This window comes from Poromitra crassiceps (assembly GCF_964638095.1).
Source record: "Poromitra crassiceps genome assembly, chromosome: 5".
Lineage (NCBI taxonomy): Eukaryota > Metazoa > Chordata > Actinopteri > Beryciformes > Melamphaidae > Poromitra > Poromitra crassiceps.
Genome location: NC_139642.1, coordinates 31,754,962 through 31,778,961, shown reverse-complemented (window position 1 = coordinate 31,778,961; position 24,000 = coordinate 31,754,962). Strand labels below are relative to the sequence as shown.

Below are 24,000 nucleotides of genomic sequence, written 5' to 3'. Positions count from 1 at the left end.
ACTTACTTAGTATACTACTAGTATACTGAATTAGGCCGATTTAGTGCCAATTTAGTGTCAAGAAGTATTAGGCAAGTACACTTGGAGTATACTACTAGTATATTGATATTAGTATACTTGGTGCATAAAGTATACTTGGGTATATAAGTATACTTGCATAAAAGTACACTTGGTCTTTACTTAAGTTTACTTAATAAAATAAACTTGAAGTATACTTCTTTTTGCTAAGGGTGGTCATTTGGTTCAGCATCAACATGGGCTGAGAGATTGAGTAGGCTAAATAAACAATACACATGAGAATTACAGTTAACGTTACAGCATTTAATAACGTTAATTTTCGTGTACCCGATGCCAGGATATTTTGTCACTTTGTTTTCATCAAGTTCTCTGGACTTATATACACAAGCTCACAGCGTCCTAACAGGTTAACGTTATAATCTCAGAAGAGATTGAGTAGGCTAAATAAACCATACACATGAGAATTACCGTTAACGTTACAGCATTTAATAACGTTAATTTTCGTGTAGCCGGTGCCAGCATATTTCGCCACTTTTTCTTCATCAAGGCCTCTGGACTTGCATACACAAGCTTGCAGCGTCCATGTCCTTGTCTTTATCATTCACCCCACCGATCTGCAACGCCTTGATTCCCAGATTAGAAGCCTCGCGTATCTGGTCCTCCATTAGCGCATTTAACGGCGACACAACAATACGTAGCTGTAGCTGTTCATAGCCATAGCTAGTAGCTAGCTCGGGAGCTATGCTTTGGAAAGACCAAAAGCTAATGGCTAGCCGCTGCAGCTGTTATACGTCATTGACAAAGACGCACTCTCTGATTGGCCGATCACGGCAGGACTGATGTTGGCAGTCACGCCGTCACTCATTGGCTGCGGGGTGGCTGCGGGTCTGCGGGAGTCTTTCAACCGCCGCGGAAATCGATTTGAATGGCCCGTTCGCTAGACGATAGTGACTGGGAACTGAGAGAGCAGGTCACGTGGTGGCTGGGTTTACCTAGGCTAATAAACACTCATCACGTTACTCTCTGCTGCCACCTAGGAACACGGCTCTAAACGCTCATCACGTTACTCTCTGCTGCCACCTAGGAACACGGCTATAAACGCTCATCACGTTACTCTCTGCTGCCACCTAGGAACACGGCTATAAACACTCATCACGTTACTCTCTGCTGCCACCTAGGAACACGGCTATAAACGCTCATCACGTTACTCTCTGCTGCCACCTAGGAACACGGCTACAGTATAAACACTCATCACGTTACTCTCTGCTGCCACCTAGGAACACGGCTATAAACACTCATCACGTTACTCTCTGCTGCCACCTAGGAACACGGCTATAAACACTCATCACGTTACTCTCTGCTGCCACCTAGGAACACGGCTATAAACACTCATCACGTTACTCTCTGCTGCCACCTAGGAACACGGCTATAAACGCTCATCACGTTACTCTCTGCTGTCACCTAGGAACACGGCTATAAACGCTCATCACGTTACTCTCTGCTGCCACCTAGGAACACGGCTATAAACACTCATCACGTTACTCTCTGCTGCCACCTAGGAACACGGCTATAAACACTCATCACGTTACTCTCTGCTGCCACCTAGGAACACGGCTATAAACGCTCATCACGTTACTCTCTGCTGTCACCTAGGAACACGGCTATAAACGCTCATCACGTTACTCTCTGCTGCCACCTAGGAACACGGCTATAAACACTCATCACGTTACTCTCTGCTGCCACCTAGGAACACGGCTATAAACACTCATCACGTTACTCTCTGCTGCCACCTAGGAACACGGCTATAAACGCTCATCACGTTACTCTCTGCTGCCACCTAGGAACACGGCTATAAACACTCATCACGTTACTCTCTGCTGCCACCTAGGAACACGGCTATAAACGCTCATCACATTACTCTCTGCTGCCACCTAGGAACACGGCTCTAAACGCTCATCACGTTACTCTCTGCTGTCACCTAGGAACACGGCTATAAACGCTCATCACGTTACTCTCTGCTGCCACCTAGGAACACGGCTATAAACGCTCATCACGTTACTCTCTGCTGTCACCTAGGAACACGGCTATAAACGCTCATCACGTTACTCTCTGCTGCCACCTAGGAACACGGCTCCAAACCATGTTACTCTCTGAGGGCCGTTGGAATAGATGTTGGTCATGCCTGGGATATCACTTTGTCCCACAGACAAGCTCTTCCATACACCGAAACACACCTCCGTTATGTAACACCCTACTCTGAATGTCTTCACACAGAGGCCGAGGCACGCACGCACGCACGCACACACACACACACACACACACACACACACACACACACACACACACACACACACACACACACAAAACTGCTGCTGTGTGATTTCAGCCATGAATGCAGAACCTGTATAATGTGTGTGTACATGTGTGAGGGCTCACCTGTAGTGTGTGTTATTCTCTGGTTTCTGCCAGGGTAAGATATGTCCTCCTCTGATATGAAGGTTGATGTGGTCCAGAGGCGTTACCATGGAAATCATGTGGCCACGCCTGCCAACATCTTCAGCCTGAGGAAAACACAATTACTATAGTCTATTACTGTAAAGTGTAAGTGCTGATGGAAATTAATAGCACTAACGATAATGAAACCTGATTATTCCGACAATTCCTCTCTGGGAAAGCAACATAAGTACAGCAGTAAATCGTCAAACATGCAGTAAAAAAGTGGGGCATCTGCAATCGCTACATCTGTAAATATTTCAGTAATTTATTGCATTGGCTCCCTCGATTCTAGAAGGAATTATGTGTGTACCTTCCCGTTGCCAGTTATTTCCCACTTACTTTCTTCATCTTTTCGCTAACAGCTTGTAGCTCTTTCTCCATGCCATGGGGAGAAGTTTCATGGAGTTAACCACTCCTCTCCACCACCCCACACCCCCTTTAAGCTGCTTTTTGTTCGGTTTTGTTCCTGGCTTTAAGATGCCGGCTAACAGACGGGGATTCCCGTAGCTAGCCAGAGACAGAGGGACTGGATGTTTGTTACATTGCAACCTGCGTTGCAATGTAAATATGTCAAACATGTTTTGTTAGTTTTGTCAGTGTATTCTTACTTTTATATCTTGTTAGTCTGGCTGTTTTTGTTATTGTTTTTTATTGTTAGTATTAGTAATAGTATGGCATTGTTTGTGTGATTCTTTGTATGGTTTCGTACATTAACTTTATTGTATTTTGTGTTGAGCATCATGAGGGATCCACAACTATAATACTATAGTCTCTCAATCATAGATGCATGTGCTTGTGCTATAGAGACAGTCTGGTAGCTGGCTGGGGGCGTGGTCAGGGTGGGGTAAATCTCCCCGTTCTCCCCGTTCAGCATAGTTAACATTTAGCTGCTAGCCCAGCCCAGGCAGACACGATCAAACTACCGCAGTAAACGCACATCTGAACAGAAGTCTATGTACCTGCTCTAGATTCCCCAATCCTGTAGTGTAGAGCCGCAGCACCATCTTTTGGTGAGTCAGCCCATTGAGATATATGAGGGTTTTACCCCACTCGCGCGCCAGCCGTATCACATTTTGTGGGCGTTCCCACACAGACTGACTGTATCTATCCATTGTTGCAGGCAAAGTCAGTGCTGCGTTGTTGTTGTTCTTTTTGCAATGTATTATTAGCTAACAAAAGAATGCGTGGATTCTTTGAGGACTTTTTCTATTCAGTTTGTTGTTGTTTGTGTTGTTGCCATGCTACTGTTGCTGTTATTGTTAGACGTTGACTCACCGTGTGGTAGTTATACCAACGTGCATCAGGAAGATAGCCATCCACATTTAGGACTCCCTGCCAATGACAAACTCAGTTAACCAACAGAGTCGAAGCAAAACAGAGAGGAATACAGTACTGTACAGGGAGGGAATGGATTGACAACCATTCCTGAAATGGAAAAGTTTGCATCTGTGATATCTGTTTCAATTCATACTGTAGCATGATTGTATTTGTGTGGTGTGTGTGTGTGTGTGTGTGTGTGTGTGTGTGTGTGTGTGTGTGTGTGTGTGTGTGTGTGTGTGTGTGTGTGTGTGTGTGTGTGTGTGCGTGCGCGTGCGTGCGTGTCTGCGTGTGTATAGGCTACCGGGTCCAGGACAGGGGTGATAAGTAGGGCAGGTCCCCAGAGGAACTGTTTGTAGATGTCCCATGTACCTTTATCATTCACAAACCTGTGACACAACAGCACACACATATTGCAATCCAGTTAGGGAAATGGTACTAAGCCTCTTGACAGTGCTATTTAGCCCAGACTACTGTACTATTCAAGTGCTCATTCATGATTCAATGGTTCAGAGATGCCAGCCAAATAATCCTGCCAAGCCCCTGCCATCTCCTTCAATTCCATCTGTGACTATAAAGCATTTCTAAACATGCAGTGAATTCCTGAACATTCTCAGAAGCTACAGTACCCGGTTGGCATGCATGTTTAGCAACAATAATCCGCTATGAGCGCGCTCCCGCTAGGGCGGAACGTTTCCATCACAGCTTCTAGTACAAGGCCCGCGTCGCTGGCAGAGCGGCTGTAGTTTAGCAGCTCCCAGCTCATTTTCCGGAACATGCCGTGAGCGGGCGGGTGGTTAAATTACACGTTTACAAACCATTAATGTCCCCGTGCTATTTAATATTGTCCTGAATGGATGTAGTTACGTGGCTGGATTATTTGGAAGAGAGCCTAATTGGTGAGTAAACAAGTAAAAGTTGAATCGTTTCTTTTCCTCCATCGGCCAGCATATCAATGAATTAAACGAGCATGAACACCCAAATGTGTTTCCTCAAGTGCTTCAAACGGCTTGAATAGTTTATTTTCCTCCCGACCTGTCTGGCTTGTATGTGAAAATGAAAGAGGATGATAGTGTTGCATTATATATATTCAAGACGTAACTTTTTGGGGGAGAAATAAATGGAAAACTAGTCAGATATGACTAGAATGCCACATGTAAAATCATCCACCATTTAACGTTAGTGCAACCAGTATTTTGACTGGTGGCTTTTGGGCGATATAACAAGTCAAGAGCTCACTTTTTGGCACATTGCCACCCCACGTTATCGCCTGAATGCGTCGGAATGCATCTGGAACTTCGCAGTGAGACGTGCGTTATGGAGTAGTGGAGAAAACTGTTGGGCAGAGATCTCGTGTTGAGGATGCAGTGTATGGAGACCTGTGCATGCGTTTTGGGCATTGGGTGCCAATTCTGTTCCCATATACTCTCTCTCTCTCTCGTCTCTGTCTGCAGCAGCACCGCACCACTGCTGTGCAGCACACATCACCATTCCCCCCACTCCCCGCCCTCCCCCGCCAAAAAACACAGACCTTTTCCTTATGTATAGAAACAATGATCCTGAGAAAAAAATCGATTCACCTAAGTATCACGATTTTTTATGTCACGATTTTTTGAATCGATCTTTTATTCCAGAATCAATAATCACATTTTTTCTGTTTATGTATGAAATGTTCCCACTTTCATCAATCACATATAGAGCGCTTCCCTCTGCTCCGTGGCTCATACAGCCAATCATGTACCTTGTTAGTACAAGTGACACGGAAACAGCCAATCATTTAACAGACAAACTCCGAGTGCACCCGCCCCATGAACCGCCCCCACTCAGCAAATCATATCCCTTGATCCAGAGCCGAGAGTCCCGACATCTCCTGGATGCAGCACTGTCGAGTTGCAGCAAAATAGACAGATTTGTGTTGTACTCTGAAAGGGTTTCCCCCCCTTTAATCAAATTGTACATTATCAGCTTTATTTTAGCATGCAAAAGTAGCGCGAGACCCATTCCTGGCTAATGATCGAGTCTCGCATTTTGGTCGTCCGCTGACGCCACTCGTTTGATCTCACCCGGCGTTACAAATAATTCGATGTGGTTGAGTTTCAATTCGTGTTAACGTAACGTGTTAACATGTGTCCTATCTATTAATAAGCACCCGGGAAATTAACGTTAATGTTAAGACACCAATTTCACAAATACGGACGTCTGCAACGTTACTTTACGGAATGGCATCCGCAGCTCAATTCGCTTCTGTCAGCAGAAACAAAGTTGAACTGTTGGAAAGGTTTTACTTGTACTTTGGGACAGGAATAACTCATTATGTCATCTATTGAGCACACAGCTTATGACTTTATGGCTTCTGCTTGGGCGGAGTCTTGATGCGTATATAAAACTGATATGGAGAAATGTACCGCATTTTCAGCGAGACAAGGCTTTTTCTCGCCCAACCACTGGCGCGCGGTCCCCAGCGCGGTCGCCCTCCAGCCCAAGCAAGTCAAAGCAAAACCCAGGCTTTTCCACACCTCTGATTCACCTAACGTTAACACTACAACCCTGAAATACACGTCAAACGTTTTTTTAGAAGGCTGGCAACGCTAGGCTGTCATCAAAGTAAAACGTCACCATGTCTGCAAATTACTGCTTGCAGTTGCACTCAGAGCATGTATGTGTGTGTGTGACAAATTAGACCTACCTGTGTGCATTGAAAATAAGGTGGTTCAAAATAAAGTGGCTAAATGCAACCTTTTTCTTCTCATGTATTTTATTAATAAAAACAGGTAATTAAAATGATCAATAATTATCGATATAGACTGATATGAAAGATGTTATATCAATATACTTTTTAACTATATCACCCAGCCCTACTCATGATATAATATACAGTCTCTAGAAGTGTATGATTCAACTTTTCCCATGTTATAATCTAGTGTAAAAAAGCAAACAAACTGAAAAAAAAACAAAAGAAAAAAAGAAACAAAAATCGCAATAAATCGTAATATCGAATCGCAATAATCGTAGAATCGCAATACTTAAGAATCGCAATATGTATCGAATCGGCACCCAAGTATCGTGATAGTATCGAATCGGGAGATAAGTGAATCGGCACAGCCCTAGTAAATACCCTTCCCTGATTTACCGGGTATCGTCCAGACTTCATGTGTGGGAATGGCTTAAGTTAAGAGTCACTAAAAATTAGTCCCCCCTCATGCATGCATGTACTTCCTGCTATGCAGTCACAACTGGGAGCCTCCCAGTACAGCCACAGGGTCCTATCTTCGTGCTTTTTCTGCTTTTTGCGCACCGGGCATGACACCAGCCAGTTTTGTGCTGGGGTCTGTGTGCTAACGCAGCTGTGGGCATGCTCTATGCCAAACCAGGTGTTTCCCCGCAAAATGCATGCCTTATGCTATCATCTGTATGTGCACAATCTGAAAAGCACAAACTGCCCGTGAGCGCACCAGTATTGTTGCCTCGTGCGCACAGGATACACGCAAATCCACTCTTGGACTAGAGTTCTTAACCCAACCCAACCCAACCCACAAATTACTATGAATTCCTTTAACCAGGAGGGGAAAATAGAATAGAATAGAATACCATAGATTAGAATAGAATAGAATAAAATAGTTTAGAATGGAATAGAATAAATAAATAAATGGATGAATGGATGAATAAATCAATCAATCAGACAATTACTGTACTGAAAAGTCTGGGCGTTACATCAATCAGACCATTCAGTGTGGCCTGCATAATTCTTGCCATAAACACACCTTTTGCGGGGAGCGCACAGGCATTTTGCACGCCAAGGAGAATAGCAGATCACTTTTGCACGCCTCCAAAAGCCCTTAAAAGCTAATTAACCGTGTGGGGCATTGGGTAGCCGCACTGGAGCAGCGGGCTCAAATGCCTTGCTCAAGGGCTCCTTAATATAAGTTGCTATGGGAGGGGACAACCTCTCCCATTCACTTTACCAACCCAGTTTCTCCCAGCCTGTCTAGATATCCGATGCAGCAAGCTAAGGTAACAAAGTAAAGTGTGGATTTTCTTCCCATTTTCCCTACATTTATATCTATTATAATCAGGTGCAGTTAAGGCTTTGGTGGTAACATATACCTAGTTGGAAATTAGCTGGGCATTAAAACAGAGAGTGGTGCTGAAAACGTGTGGAAGCAGTTAAATAAAAGCTCTGCCTAAATTAGATTTTAGTCCGGCAACCACCATGTGTGATACTCAGCATACTAATGAGGAGCGGCGTAGTGTAAATGATGCTATATACAGTATGGCTAGCAAATCAGGATGAAAGATCCACCCTGATAACAAATTATTTGATTAAGTCATTACATGTAATGATTCAGCCATCAAGTCTGCAGAGAAGATAGTGTGTGTGTGTGTGCATGCGTGGGTGAGCATGCAAATGTATGTGTGTGTGTGTTTGTGCGTGCGTGTGTGATCATGCACGTGTGTGTGCATTTGTGAGCGTGTGCATGTGTGCGTGTGTGTGTGTGTGTGTGTGTGTGTGTGTGTGTGTGTGTGTGTGCTTACTCGTGCAGCAGTGGTCTGACTACAGTGCTGCCTTTGGAGTGAGCCTCAAACATCAGGGTGTAGAGGTAGGGCAGCAGGGTGTAACGGATGTTCAGCACATCGCGTGACGCCTCAGCGAAGGGTGCATCCCATGCAACAGGATCTTGCCTCTGATACAAATACAAAATATAGTACTGTAATGATATACAGGCTTACCAAACAAAGCACAAAATATTAATTATTAGCAAAACGAAAAAGAGCAAACGCACACACACACACACACACGCACGCACGCACGCACGCACACACACACACACACACACACACACACAGGTAACTCATCTGTCCATATCAAATGTTGTGCCACAGAATAACTACAAAATGTATGATGTGACTCTGGATCCTCATGCAGCACAAGCCTATCTCATCCTGTCTGATGATGAGAAACAAGTGCATTGTGGTGATGTAAAGAAGAATCTGCCAGACGACCCGGAGAGATTCTCTCAATGTGCCTGTGTCTTAGGAAAGCATAGCTTCTCTTCGGGAAGATTTTACTACGAGGTTCAGGTTAAAGGGAAGACTGACTGGGATGTAGGAGTGGCCAGAGGGTCGATCAACAGGAAGGGACAAATCAAACTGAGGCCAGAGAATGGCTACTGGAGTGTATTGTTGAGGAAGGGAAATGAGATGAGTACAAAGCTGCTGACACTTACGTCCGCCTCTCTCTGAAGACAAAGCCTCAGAAGGTGGGGGTGTTTGTGGATTATGAGGAGGGTCTGGTCTTCTTTTGTGACGTTGATGCTGCAGCTCGTATCTACTCCTATACTGGCTGCACCTTCACTGATAAACTACCCATACTTCAGTCCCTGTCCTAATGATGGTGGTAAACACTTTGCCCCTCTGATCATCTCCTGTCAATCACACAGACTTCATTGTTATTTAAGATAATACACATGCATTGTGTCTTCAGGGACGATGACTCAATGAGCGAGCCATGAGTGTTGGGGGGGGGGGGGGGGGGGGGGGAGTTGGTCCATATTTCTTATTCTAATCAGCACTGTCCTGTTGGGGCTATAGGCAGGCACTTCCACAGATTAATGTTCCTCTATTGATTGGCCATTTGGATGTGTGCATCAATGGCACCCTAAGGTGACATACACAAAACTGGCTCAAAGGCTTAATTTCCTCCGCCAACTCCGATTGTTCGGAGTGAGCAGTACAAATATGCTAACTTTCTACAAATGCCGTTCTCGGTAGCCTGATCAGATATGGCTTAGCTTCCTGGTTTGGCTCCCTCACCATCCAAAGTAAATCCAAGCTCGAAAGGATGGTGAAAGCCGCTATGAAGGTGATAGGAATCAAAAACTACCCGTCCCTTCAATCAATCTTTGAGGAAGCTGTGATCAAGCAGTCTCATCGCATTCTCGATGACTCCTCTCATATCCTATTCTCAGAATATGAACTCTTACCTTCTGGAAGGCGATACAGAGCATGTAGGTACAAGTCTAACCGCTACAAGCTCTCCTCCCAACATCAATCGCGCTCCTGAACAAACGACCTACTTAATCTAAAAAAATCTGAAAACTGTTATGGGATTTTTTATTCTTTCTATTTGAACTTTTTTATTATTTTAATTATTTTAATTTTTCATGTTTTAATAATGCACTTTATAATTTTTTAAACGTGATCATGCTGTGGTCTTACTATTTTATTGGTTTTATTATCATATTGCTTTATTATCTTGCCATTTGTTTGAATTGTAAGCCACTTTTTGCACAGCAGCATACAGTAGGTCACTTTATCTAGTCTCCCGCCCATTTCTTTGCACATGTCATCTTTTATCCTCAGTGCAATTTTACTTTATGGGTCTTTTCTTTTGACGGGTCAGTTGCAATACAACTCCATGCACTTCATATGTAAGGTGCATCTCTTCACGTAATATGTGTAGACCTTTGTTGTTCCTGTTATGTTATTGTCATTTGTATTGTCTTCTTATGATGCAGCCGTATGTAGCACTGTTCTCCAAGACAAATTACCTCTCAGGGACAATAAAGTACATCCTGATCCTGATACACATGTACACATTTAACTCATTGAGTGCCATGGACGGACATGTTCGTCATTTCAAATAGTAACGTAGAGTGCCAAGGACGGACATGTTCGTCAATTGCGTTTTTTGACGGTGGGGCGTCGATCAAAGCCTTCTGCCTCTCCTGTACAAATATTATAGCTATTGGATGTGTCTAACCTATTTTACAGAACCCTTAGGTGGCGACAGTGCTCTCCACATAACAGAAAGGCAAGGAAAAAACAAAGAAGAAGTCGTTATGGAAACGGAAATCGCATCGCATCCGTATGCATCGATATGCTGAAGCACGTTACTGCAGCTGTGCCTGCAGCAGCCAATCTGCTCCCACAATTGAGCCGCTCCGTGTCGGTTGCGACAGCACATCCGCACATCCACACCGTGGAGTTGTTATTATTCTCAACTGGAAGCATCGTTGCCGGTGACAAACACACGCGGAACGCTGTAAAAAAGCAGGATGTCGAGCACCCTTCACTGTGCGCACAGCAAACTCAGCAGAGAGCCACCACAGACAGGAGGAGGAGTGTGCAGTTGAGGCGAGGCGGGCGGGGCGGGGCGGGGCGGGGGGGGGGGGGGGGGCACGCAGAGCAGCACGCAACACTGACCCAGACAGACCCAGGCAGCAGGACAGGATTGACAAACGCAAGCCAGAATATCCGATGCCCACCAGCAGCAAATCAAGACCAGCAAGAAGCTGCAACCAGCAGCGCACGCAGGGGCCAGCGCTGCTGGTTGTAGCTAAAAAATATTATTCTGCCAAACAGAATTCCCTGGCCTTCACTGTTTTATTGAAGGAAATTATTTTTGAGGTGTGACTACATTAGAAAAGATTAGCTTCAGAGTCAGTGATGTGCTTGAAATGTTTAATTTCACAAAAGGCCAATTATCTCAGCTTCTAGAAAAAAATTGCTGTTTTTGGATGAATCAAGCTATCTTCTCCGGCTCATAACTAAAGAACGGAAAATGGGATCAATAAACTTTTTTTTGCAGATGATAGAATAGAGTCTCATCGTTCTTTGTGCGTGTTCAGTGTTTACATAGTAATATCACACAATATTCTGTGGGCCTCGAGAAATCACTGAAAACGCTCTGAAACTCTGGCACTGGGAGCATCCGTTCTCCAAAAGTGGCTGGCACTCAATGAGTTAATAAAGATGAAATAAGTGTATTCCTGTTTGAGATTTTTTTTTTGCTAAAGAGGTTGTTGATGCCATGGTCGGTCAAGAGAAGGCTTTTTGGCATTCATTGAGTGAAAAGTGTAGCCTTCGAAGGGATTGTCTTTTGATGGGGTTTTACAGAACTAGGCATCTGGCGCGCTACGTGCGCTCGATTCCTATGCTAGCTCAGCCGCTGTGCAGCCACTGTGCAGCCTCGCTCGCAGCTCGGCCTCGCCTGCTCTATTGGCATGCTTAAGTTGCATGTTAATGCAACGTAAAAGATGCCAACTGCCATAAAACACCACAGAAGAAGAATTGTAGCCTTCCGCAGTTGCTCTAAATCAGCCTTTGTTATACCATTTCTGAAGCAGGTCCTATGGATGAGATTATGCAGTGGTACAGAGCTCCTCCCCATGCAGCCTTGAAGGCTGACATGGCTCGAAACAGTGTACGATTTTTCTTTGACTTCTCTTGATTACTGTGATGGTTTGATAAGGTGTCTTCTTCTTTTTTGCTAATCTGTCATTGTGGTAAATTCTGTATATACGCACACGTGGTCCTGGGCCGAATTTGCCCTTGTTTTATATGTTTTGTACTATAATCTGTTAATCTATTGTATTGTGTCCTAATGTTTGTTACAGCCCCATTTTTTCCCAAATGAGGGAAAATTCACAATTATAATCACCGTCATCAGCCAATAGTATCTGTTACCTCATCAAAACAAATGATTTGACTTATAGTGACACTAGCAGCCTCAGAATGCTTTTGTAAATGTTTGAGCCCTGCTGACTTACATAACAAAAGCCCCCACTATTAGCGCTGTGGCAGTCAGTACCTTGGAAAGCCAGCAGTAAGGTGGCCAAATGAAATGAGTATACTGTAGTACCCCCAGCTGAGGAGCTTTGGCCTAATCTGTCATAAGAAAAAACAAATACACTATGTGGAAGTTCAGCTCCAACTGAAGTTTGTTTCCACATAATAGAGACAAGTGTGAATAGATTTGCAGTTTGGACAGATGTGACAAAAGCGCTGTCTATGTTGCATTTCCCCGTGCATCAAGGAGTACAGACCCACACAGACAGGCAGGGCGATGCAGGAACAACAAGCCAGCAGAGTACAGACCCACACAGACAGGCAGGGCGATGCAGGAACAACAAGCCAGCAGAGTACAGACCCACACAGACAGGCAGGGCGATGCAGGAACAACAACAAGGAGTACAGACCCACACAGACAGGCAGGGCGATGCAGGAACAACAAGCCAGCAGAGTACAGACCCACACAGACAGGCAGGGCGATGCAGGAACAACAAGCCAGCAGAGTATAGAAGCCTGTCACCTGCTTGGAGATTGGCATCCAAAGCACCTTGTTTTTACATTGTTGCAGCTTTGTTCACCTGTCATGATGTTAGCAGCATTGACTCTTACCTATTCGGCTGCCTCTTCTGTCAGAAACGGCAATGTTGAGTAAATGAATCACTTTAATGTTAGCAGGTGTAAAGAGGCGGGAAGGCAAGCTAGTGTAATTAGCCATCCCTCGGAGATATCCAGATGGCCTGTATGTATTTGTACTAATAAACAGATGCCGAATGATGACAGCTGTGCAACCTGTTCTGCCCTGACCATCTCCTGCCCACTAATAACTTGAACTGCAGACGACTGTGATGTCCCCCTAAGGAGGAGAAAGCACAGAGTGTCCTGTTGTTTTCTAGATATGGGCCAAGCTACTAAGACCTTTTCTAGAGCAAACTGTAATGAGGACAATAATCAGTCTGCCAGTGCATGCAACCCCCTCCCCCCTCCTATAGGCCACTTCTGTCTCATCTGTTCTTACCCATGATCCTCGGCAAGAGCAAGTTTTTACAGCATGATCCTCCCTATGGCGCTGTGAGTGTGTGTATTGTGTTGTGTGTTGTGTTGTGTTGTGTTGTGTTGTGTTGTGTTGTGTGTGTGTGTGTGTGTGTGTGTGTGTGTGTGTGTGTGTGTGTGTGTGTGTGTGTGCATCTGCTTGTCTATGCAGTTTTCTGTTCTAGTCAGTGGGTGATTATGTGTCTCTCTTCTGTCTTTCTATTTGAGAAGGAAAGAAAATCATAAAAGAAGGTAATAAAATGACAATTTCTCCCAGCTGCAATTTAGCCGGTCAGGTTTGTATAATAATTACTCCTGTAACTACAGCCCAGTGGATACTTAACCTGGCCTAACAGGACAGTGTGGTTGATTGAATAGAGAGCATTTCCATTATCTTATGACCCAAGGTGTTTATCACATTATCATTTCATTTTCGAGTTAAATTTAAAAGATTGTAATTATTTGTAAACCATGGCTCCTGTGTCAGCACTCAGCAGACCTCCTCCTCCACACTGCCTACAGTCAGGCATGCTGGTCAGGAAGGTAATTACAATGCTATACAGTAGTGTGTGTGTGTGTGTGTGTGTGTGTGTGTGTGTGTGTGTGTGTGTGTGTGTGTGTGTGTGTGTGTGTGTGTGGGTGTGTGCGCATGTGCGCGTGTGTGCGTGTGTGTACGTGTGTGTGTGTGTGCGAGTGTGCGTGTGTGTGTGTGTGTGTGTGTGTGTGTGCGCGTGTGTGTGTGTGTGTGTGTGTATGTGTGTGTGTTGTTTGTGTGAGTGAGGGGTTGCTGTTCATAATCAAGCAGAATCAATAATCAAACAACAGTAACATTATAGATACAAACTAGGCGGTGATAACCAGGAAAAAAAGTCCATCCCTGCAGGGCCCACAGTCATCAAACACAGTTAATATTTCATTTGTAAAATGTAAAATGTATGAATCTACAGGCAAAAACTACAAGGTTTTAGTACTAATGAGTCTTTGTCTTACTTTGAGATGATGTTAGTCGCCTGTAAGCACTCAGCAGAGTGTGTACTTAGTATGGAACAAGATGACTTTGGCCTCTATGTTCTCATCAATCGGGTAAGCTGGCCTAAAACCTGGGGCATTACTTCAACTATGCACCTCCTCACATCTTGCATGACTCAACAGTTCTACCAACATCTGTGAGGCTACACACACACACACACACACACACACACACACACACACACACACACACACACACACACACACACACACACACACACACACACACACACACACACACCAGCTTAACTTTTCACTTGTGGAAAGGAAGACGATGAGGAGAGGACTGATGAAGTGAGCAGAGAATCCATCTCATGGACTCATCTAATTTATGGTCACATTTACTGTGGCAGAGGGCCTGGTGACACACACCAGCTGTACACTGACACGCATGAATGCACACACACACACACACGCACATGCACAAGCACACACACACACGCACACGCACACGCACACGCACACACACAGAAATACACAGTTACTTTCAAGAAAAAAATAATGTTTTCTGGATATGTCACCCATCTAATCTTTTCCTTCCTCCACTTGGGTCGCTCCATTTATCTGTCTGGAATCTCCTCTACACGCACGCACGCGCACACACACACACACACACACACACACACACACACACACACACACACACACACACACACACACACACACACACACACAATCAAACAAAACACTTATGGACAACGTCAGCGGTGGGGGGGGGTGACATGTGCGTTTGGGTGAATATCAATAACATTATTTGAATATGACTTCACAAGAGACCCACTTGTTGCAAAATAAAGGACATCTAATTGAATATGACAGCGGACACGGCGCAGTATATTGCCAACACAGGGAAAGGAACATTGGAAGTTGTCTGAGGGCAAAGAGACACTCGGCATGACGCGGCTTTGAGAATGACTCTGCAAAAACTCTCTCCGTCTCTCTCTCTCCCTCCCCCCCTCTCTCTCTCTCCCTCTCTCTCTCTCTCTGTGTCTCTGACCTTGCATACCCTCTGGTCTGGTTTGCAGTCTTAATGCCTTGTTGTCAAACACCTTGTTAAGCAGTCTGGAGGTTAAAGTGGCTAACCGTCTGATGATTGGGGATTTTATATGGCTGAGTGAAAGAAATAAAAAATAGATTAATAAATACATAAATAAATAAATAAATAAATGAATAAATAACAGATTTTACAGTAGACTACACAAACACCTGACCTTGTTTCACTCTTCAACATCTAAAAGTCTTCTCTCGCTTGTTTACGTCCTCTCTCTCCACACCTCTCTCACCTCTCTTCACTGACCCAAGCCAAAGAAGCTCCAAACCGCTGAGTCTCGTTCACTCAGCCTCGTCTCCGCTCTCACACCCTCATCACATCCTGATGTCCCCGCTCTCACACCCTCATCACATCCTGATGTCCCCGCTCTCACACCCTCATCACATCCTGATGTCCCCGCTCTCACACCCTCATCACATCCTGATGTCCCCGCTCTCACACCCTCATCACATCCTGATGTCCCCGCTCTCACACCCTCATCACATCCTGATGTCCCCGCTCTCACACCCTCATCACATCCTGATGTCCCTGCTCTCACACCCTCATCACATCCTGATGTCCCCGCTCTCACACCCTCATCACATCCTGATGTCCCCGCTCTCACACCCTCATCACATCCTGATGTCCCCGCTCTCACACCCTCATCACATCCTGATGTCCCCGCTCTCACACCCTCATCACATCCTGATGTCCCCGCTCTCACACCCTCATCACATCCTGATGTCCCCGCTCTCACACCCTCATCACATCCTGATGTCCCCGCTCTCACACCCTCATCACATCCTGATGTCCCCGCTCTCACACCCTCATCACATCCTGATGTTCCCGCTCTCACACCCTCATCACATCCTGATGTCCCCGCTCTCACACCCTCATCACATCCTGATGTTCCCGCTCTCACACCCTCATCACATCCTGATGTCCCCGCTCTCACACCCTCATCACATCCTGATGTCACCACTCTCACACCCTCATCACATCCTGATGTCCCCGCTCTCACACCCTCATCACATCCTGATGTCCCCGCTCTCACACCCTCATCACATCCTGATGTCCCCGCTCTCACACCCTCATCACATCCTGATGTCCCCGCTCTCACACCCTCATCACATCCTGATGTCCCCGCTCTCACACCCTCATCACATCCTGATGTTCCGGCTCTCACACCCTCATCACATCCTGATGTCCCCACTCTCACACCCTCATCACATCCTGATGTTCCCGCTCTCACACCCTCATCACATCCTGATGTCCCCGCTCTCACACCCTCATCACATCCTGATGTCCCCGCTCTCACACCCTCATCACATCCTGATGTCCCCGCTCTCACACCCTCATCACATCCCGATGTCCCCGCTCTCACACCCTCATCATATCCCGATGTCCCCGCTCTCACACCCTCATCACATCCCGATGTCCCCGCTCTCACACCCTCATCACATCCTGATGTCCCGACTCTCACACCCTCATCATATCCTGATGTCCCCGCTCTCACACCCTCATCACATCCTGATGTCACCGCTCTCACACCCTCATCACATGCCCATGTCCCCGCTCTCACACCCTCATCACATCCTGATGTCACCGCTCTCACACCCTCATCACATCCTGATGTCCCCGCTCTCACACCGTCATCACATCCTGATGTCCCCGCTCTCACACCCTCATCACATCCTGATGTCCCCGCTCTCACACCCTCATCACATCCTGATGTCCCCGCTCTCACACCCTCATCACATCCTGATGTCCCCGCTCTCACACCCTCATCACATCCTGATGTCCCCGCTCTCACACCCTCATCACATCCTGATGTCCCCGCTCTCACACCCTCATCACATCCTGATGTCCCCACTCTCACACCCTCATCACATCCTGATGTCCGCGCTCTCACACCCTCATCATATCCCAATGTCCCCGCTCTCACACTCTCATCACATGCCCATGTCCCCGCTCTCACACCCTCATCACATCCTGATGTCCCCGCTCTCACACCCTCATCATATCCTGATGTCCCCGCTCTCACACCCTCTCACATCCTGATGTCACCGCTCTCACACCCTCATCACATCCTGATGTCACCGCTCTCACACCCTCATCATATCCCGATGTCCCCGCTCTCACACCCTCATCACATCCTGATGTCCCCGCTCTCACACCCTCATCACATCCTGATGTCCCCGCTCTCACACCCTCATCACATCCTGATGTCACCGCTCTCACACCCTCATCACATCCTGATGTCCCCGCTCTCACACCCTCATCACATCCTGATGTCCCCGCTCTCACACCCTCATCACATCCCAATGCCCCCGCTCTCACACCCTCATCACATCCTGATGTCCCTGCTCTCACACCCTCATCACATCCTGATGTCACCGCTCTCACACCCTCATCACATCCTGATGTCCCCGCTCTCACACCCTCATCACATCCTGATGTCCCCGCTCTCACACCCTCATCACATCCTGATGTCCCCGCTCTCACACCCTCATCACATCCTGATGTCCCTGCTCTCACACCCTCATCACATCCTGATGTCCCCCGCTCTCACACCCTCATCACATCCTGATGTCCCTGCTCTCACACCCTCATCACATCCTGATGTCCCTGCTCTCACACCCTCATCACATCCTGATGTCCCCGCTCTCACACCCTCATCACATCCTGATGTCCCCGCTCTCACACCCTCATCACATCCTGATGTCACCGCTCTCACACCCTCATCACATCCTGATGTCCCTGCTCTCACACCCTCATCACATCCTGATGTCACCGCTCTCACACCCTCATCACATCCTGATGTCCCCGCTCTCACACCCTCATCACATCCTGATGTCCCCGCTCTCACACCCTCATCATATCCCGATGTCGCTGACCTCGCTAACTTGTCAATTTTACTCCTCCATTATTATCCCATGCCGATCTTTTTCTATTTCTCTCTGTCTATAAACTCATGCAATCTCTATTTATCTCTCTGTATTCAATCTATACGTCTCTCTCCCACTCTCTATACAAGTCTGTCTTTATTTTTCTCTCCCGATCTCAGACATATTTTAAAATGTTCTTTGTCAATGCTCCCTCTCTCTATCCTTCTCTCCCTTCTTTTATCTCCCTCTCTCCAGCTGTCATTCTATGTCGCTGTCTCCTGTGGTGTGTGTCTTTTTTCCTGTCAATTTTCTCCATGCTTAAACACCCATTTGCAAGCCATTATTAAATGATTGGAATCGTGGGGAGGGAGTGTGTGTGTGTGTGTGTGTGTGTGTGTGTGTGTGTGTGTATGTGTGTGCGTGTGCATCTGTGTGTGCGCGTGCATTCGTATGTGTGTAGAGTAGAAGTTAGGGTGGGTGGGCAGTGGTGCCCAGATCACCTTGAGAATTCAATTATGTCCCCATGCGGTTAAAAAGCACAGGCATGAACACGCACACACGTGCACGCACGGACACACACACGTGTGCGCACACACACACACACACACACACACACACACACACACACACACACACACACACACACACACACACACACACACACACACACACACACACACACACACACACACACACACACACACACACACACACACACACACCACTGTGTCCTGTCTCGTATTGCAGTCAGGGAAATTTTGCCCGGTGGGATTGATCTCCGGACGGGCGTTATTGGATTTCTCAGATGTGTTCCAACGCTCTTAAAAGGTCAACGCTACTACACCACCACACAGGTCTATCTCTCACTGTGTGTGTGTGTGTTGTGTGGTGTGTGTGTGTGTGTGAGAGAGAGACAGAGAGGGAGAGAGAGAGAGAGAGAGCGTGTTTGTCTACTGTATGTATCTCTATGTCTGTGTGTGTCTGTGTGTGTGTGTGTGTGTGTCAGAAAGAGAAGACGTATTTTCATGAATGAAGACGTAAGTTCACAGTGCTGGCTCACTTGGGTGTCACCAACACCAATGGATTTCTGGTAATCCCATGAAAAGGGGTTGGATTAGGAGGAATCAATTATCAATAGGTGTGGTAGGGGGCTGGCGCCAATCGTGGCCAATAAAATCAGCTCATTGATTGCCTTTAAAATCAGCACACTCCGCACCGGGAGTGAAAATCCTTTGCGCAATTCACTTGATCTGCACACTAGTACAAAATTAGGGCACTTATCTTCATATAACTTACTTTAGTTCCTTCTACTATGATTTGAAAAATAAAATAAAACAAAATACGAATACTATTAGTATTAATACTACTACTACTACTAATATTACTAATTAATGCTGCAAGCAGCGTTGAACAGGGCAGCGCAGCCTCCTCGCTGGATGGTGACCGGGCGACAGCTCTGGATTTGCATGCGTTTAGGACACTGCACAGAGGAATTGCATCTTACTTCCTGTGCCCACTATGTGGCGCTAGAGAAGACCCAATAATGATATGTCATGTTGCTGTATATCATGTGGAGAGAAGACCTATATGAATATTGACAGATTCCTTCACGGCTGGACTCTCATCAAACATGACATTTGGGGCAGATGTCACCATGCACAGTTGAGTTACAAACTTACTATGGACCTCGTAACCTTCAAATGTGCTCCACCTCACACCTTTCAGTGCTCAAGCCCTAAATATGATCTCCAGTTGCTCATCAGTCACCAATCACACAGTTTATGCTCTTTTTGCTTAAGATCCCATCTTTCACTCATCATTTACATCAGTTTGACACTACTCTCTATTCATAGCTTTCAAGGGGCGTTACGTGCTGCCGGGAACGCCCACCTGGCGGTCAAAAAACAAACTTGTTCATTCGCTGCCAGCCAAGTCGACTAGTTTCTCACGCAGTGTTTGTTCAGCCGTTTGTACACACGTCTTTGCGGCCAACATTTCCTCAAAGGTAAGCTCAAGTAACGTTACAATAATGATTAAAATACCCCGTTAACGTTACTTGAGCTTACCTTTGATGAAATGTTGGCCGCAAAGACGTGTGTACTTTGATGGTAGCCATTTGCCCTCCCCAGCGACTGAACCACGTCTAATCGCACAAATCCACAACCTCCTCCTGTCTGAGTTTTCTTTCTCCGACGGCATTCTGTAAAAGCACAAGCCAGGCGTGTCTCCTCGTCGGTTAGTGCAACCGATAGCACAACAGGTAATCGGCATTTTGGCTGAACAAACACAGCGTGAGAAACTAGTGACTCGGCGGCAGTGGAATGAACAAGTTTTTTTTTGACCGCCAGGTGGGCGTTCCCGGCAGCATGTAACGCCCCTTGAAAGCTATGAATAATACAGTCATTCATAAAGATTGATCTCAGCCTAAACAGGGTCAAACTCTACTTTCTCAAATAATAACATGGGCAACCCAGTTAAAGTGGGTTTGCTCTCCATATTGAAGTTAAGTTGCAGTCATTTCTGAGTGGACTCACCGGGTTTCCCTTGCCATTGTGATTGCGTGAGTAGGGATAGAAGGCACCCAGGTGCATCCAGCGGAGACACATTTCATAACTTGCTGGATTAAAGAAGCCACATATATCTGCCCCCGTCTGAGAGACAGAGACAGAGACAGAGAGAGAGAGAGAGAGAGAGAGAGAGAGAGAGAGAGAGAGAGAGAGACACCTTTCAATCGGAGAACCCGGGTTAAGCACCCATGTTGCAGGCATCTGAAGTGTCCTTGAGCAACACATTGAGTCACTCCCAGTGTCAGGACTCAGGAGTGCTGCTCTAGCTGAGCCTGTGGAGGACGGCATGCAAAAGAATTTCCCTACGGAGCTCAATAAGTTATCAAATGATTATTATTATTAGATACACAGAGGAGAGGAGAGACACAAGGTGGGGGGAGGTGAGGAGGAGACAGTGTATGTGAAGGGGACAAAGACAGAGACAAAGAGACAAAGGGGCAAACAAACAGAACAAACAGCACAAAAGGACATCCATGATAAAATGTAACCTTCATTTCACAGAGCGACTCAGACAAATGTCTATCTCCAATGACAGACTGGTGCCAGGCCTCTGCATGGGGCAGGCCATGGAATTAAATATGTTTCACATTGTATCTCCAGATGTCCTTTGATGGAAGGATATAGCAAAGGAAAGAAACATGATTGCTCAGGCCGCTGTAAATCTACTTTCAATGGACAAGGTCACATCAATGATCAGATGATGTAAGGTACTTACGTAGGGGATGCCAAACAAACTGAACTCCATCATGCCTGTGGAACAGAGGGAAGTTGTCATTTATTCCAAACTAAGGCCCCCTTTGCATAGAATGAAGAATACAGTACCTGACTAATCAAATCAGCTCTTTCTGATTAACAAAATTAAGCAACTGGTTTCTGTCTTTCAAGAGTAATGCATAGCAAATTATCGTTGACTGCCGAGCGTCTGAGAAAAATTGTGTGGATCTCACACATTTCCAATCTGTAGTTAACAACATACTGTATATTATTCGTATCCTCATGATGTCACAAGCATTTTCCTGCTTCCATTTGATTGTAATCACCTGTTAATTGATTACAATCACCTGCTATTTTCCTACCAAGATGGCCGTGTGGTGATGTAACAGAATAGTATCGATACCTATGATTGACTTTTCCAGCTGGTCCCAGCCGGCCCAGTTGTCCCCCAGCCAATGGCCAGCCCATTTGCCACTGGAGGGGTAGGTGGACCTGGTCACCACGATGCCTCTGCTGCCTGTCACATTCAGCAGGGCACTGCACACAGGAGAGAGGTGAAGGGATTTGTCTTACACACGGCAGCAACTATCATTTACAAAATAGTCACATGTGAAGAGTATACCCCACCTGTGAATTCAAGTTTTAATGTTTTCTCGCCATGTACAGAGTGCCAAAGTCACACCCTCTTATGGGTTAGGCATACGCACCAAGGGATTTCATCCATTTATTTTTCCATACTGTAGACATTTTGTAAAATGCTTATAAAAATACTTTTATATGGTCAAACCAAGCGATTTACCTAAATTGCTTGAGAATCAGGAGAGACTATATAACATTTCACTCGGACCAAAAATAGGTTGCTATGCAACTCGTGGGACGGTACATTTTGAACTATGCACCAATGCACCAATCCAGAGAGCCGGACTTCTGTAACAGCCCAGCCAATCAGATTTTACCATAGGAATTCCTTTCCGGCAAAACCCGGAAATGGGGACTTGTGATTCAGACCCTCCATTGCTGGAAGCGTGCTGACATAAATAAGACAGGTCTTACGACATGAGACTGGCGGTGGGATTACAGTGTAGCAGTAAATTAAAAAAGGATAGCTTCTTGCTTTGCTTAAACCGTCATATTTCATCTGCACAGAATTCAATGTGTGCCGTGGGTAAAAAAAACAAAAAAACTTTAGGTAATCATTGTGATTTTTGATAATTCAATCGTGAAACCTTTCAGCAGTACGGTGCTGCATGATTGAATGATGATGAAAATCCCTTTGCTGTTCTGTACAGTAGCTGACCCTGCAATCTGGTGGGGGACAAGCGAAAAGAGAATTTTGCCACCGGGATCAATAAAGTAAGACATTATGATTATTATTATGAAGGTTTGAAGAGACCATCATTCCAATTGTCCGTTTGGCTTTATACTTATACTATTTCCAGCTCTTCCCATTGTGTTTTTATTATGTAGGATTCTGATCACAATTACAAATCTGTCCACTTGGGAAGGAATGTAGTTGACCACATTCCTCACTGGATAACAATATTAACACAACTGAATTGATGAGCACCTAAATCTTGCAGTGAATGTGTTCTGTATGCTGTGATTAGTGATAACGCAGCAAAATTACATTACAACGATAAGGGTAGCCTACCCATCTTTTGAAACTTTGACACTAGACCTAATAAAGGTGAGCGCGTTACGTAGAACATAGTATAATATAATTAAATGTAATTCAAATATATATTTGTATCAGAAATGATATGTAAAAATTAGGGCTGTCAACGCGTTAATCACGATGCGATTAAGGGCCGACCATAACGCCTTATTTTTTTTTAATCGCCTTAATCGCATGCTGCTATTTTGTCCCTTCATCGCACCCGTACTTGTAGTCAAGCCATTCGCAGCCGTTTCCTGTCTCCTGCCTGTGCAGGCATGCATGGAAGAGAGAGACAGCAATACGCTTCTAAATGGCTCGTTTTACTTTAAAAAAGTCAACAGTTGTTTGCACCTTGTGTAAAACGGAATTAAAATATCACCGAAGTACATCGAGTTTGAGCTATTACCTAAAAGCTAAGCATACCGGAGCAGCTAGCGGCAAGCTAGCAGCCAGCTAGCAGCCAGCTAGCTAGCGCGAGACTCATCACTCATTCTTCCTTCAGAGTCTCGGATGTGCAGGTCCTCTAGCCACTGGGAGGTCGGCTCCAATGGCTTCACGCGATATACACGTTATCAATATACACAGTTTCCAATAACAAGCCATTATTCACATGGAAGTGCCAAAGTTTTTAGCTCAGAAACAGCCTTCTTCAGCTGTGTCATTTTGGGTTTCGACTGCTCCACA

At 45.7% G+C, this 24,000-nt stretch overlaps 1 protein-coding gene across 1 annotated transcript in view; it reads right to left on the bottom strand.

Moving 5' to 3' along the window:
* Positions 1–24,000, bottom strand: part of si (sucrase-isomaltase) — a gene marked incomplete at both ends in the record, with an annotated part of 121,478 nt that overhangs the window by 16,593 nt on the left and 80,885 nt on the right. The window contains 7 exons of the mRNA XM_083636621.1: positions 2,455–2,579; positions 3,790–3,846; positions 4,136–4,220; positions 8,365–8,513; positions 20,913–21,029; positions 21,661–21,695; positions 22,063–22,196. Of these exons, the coding sequence (XP_083492747.1) occupies positions 2,455–2,579; positions 3,790–3,846; positions 4,136–4,220; positions 8,365–8,513; positions 20,913–21,029; positions 21,661–21,695; positions 22,063–22,196 (702 nt within the window). The remainder of the gene's footprint in view (positions 1–2,454; positions 2,580–3,789; positions 3,847–4,135; positions 4,221–8,364; positions 8,514–20,912; positions 21,030–21,660; positions 21,696–22,062; positions 22,197–24,000) is intronic.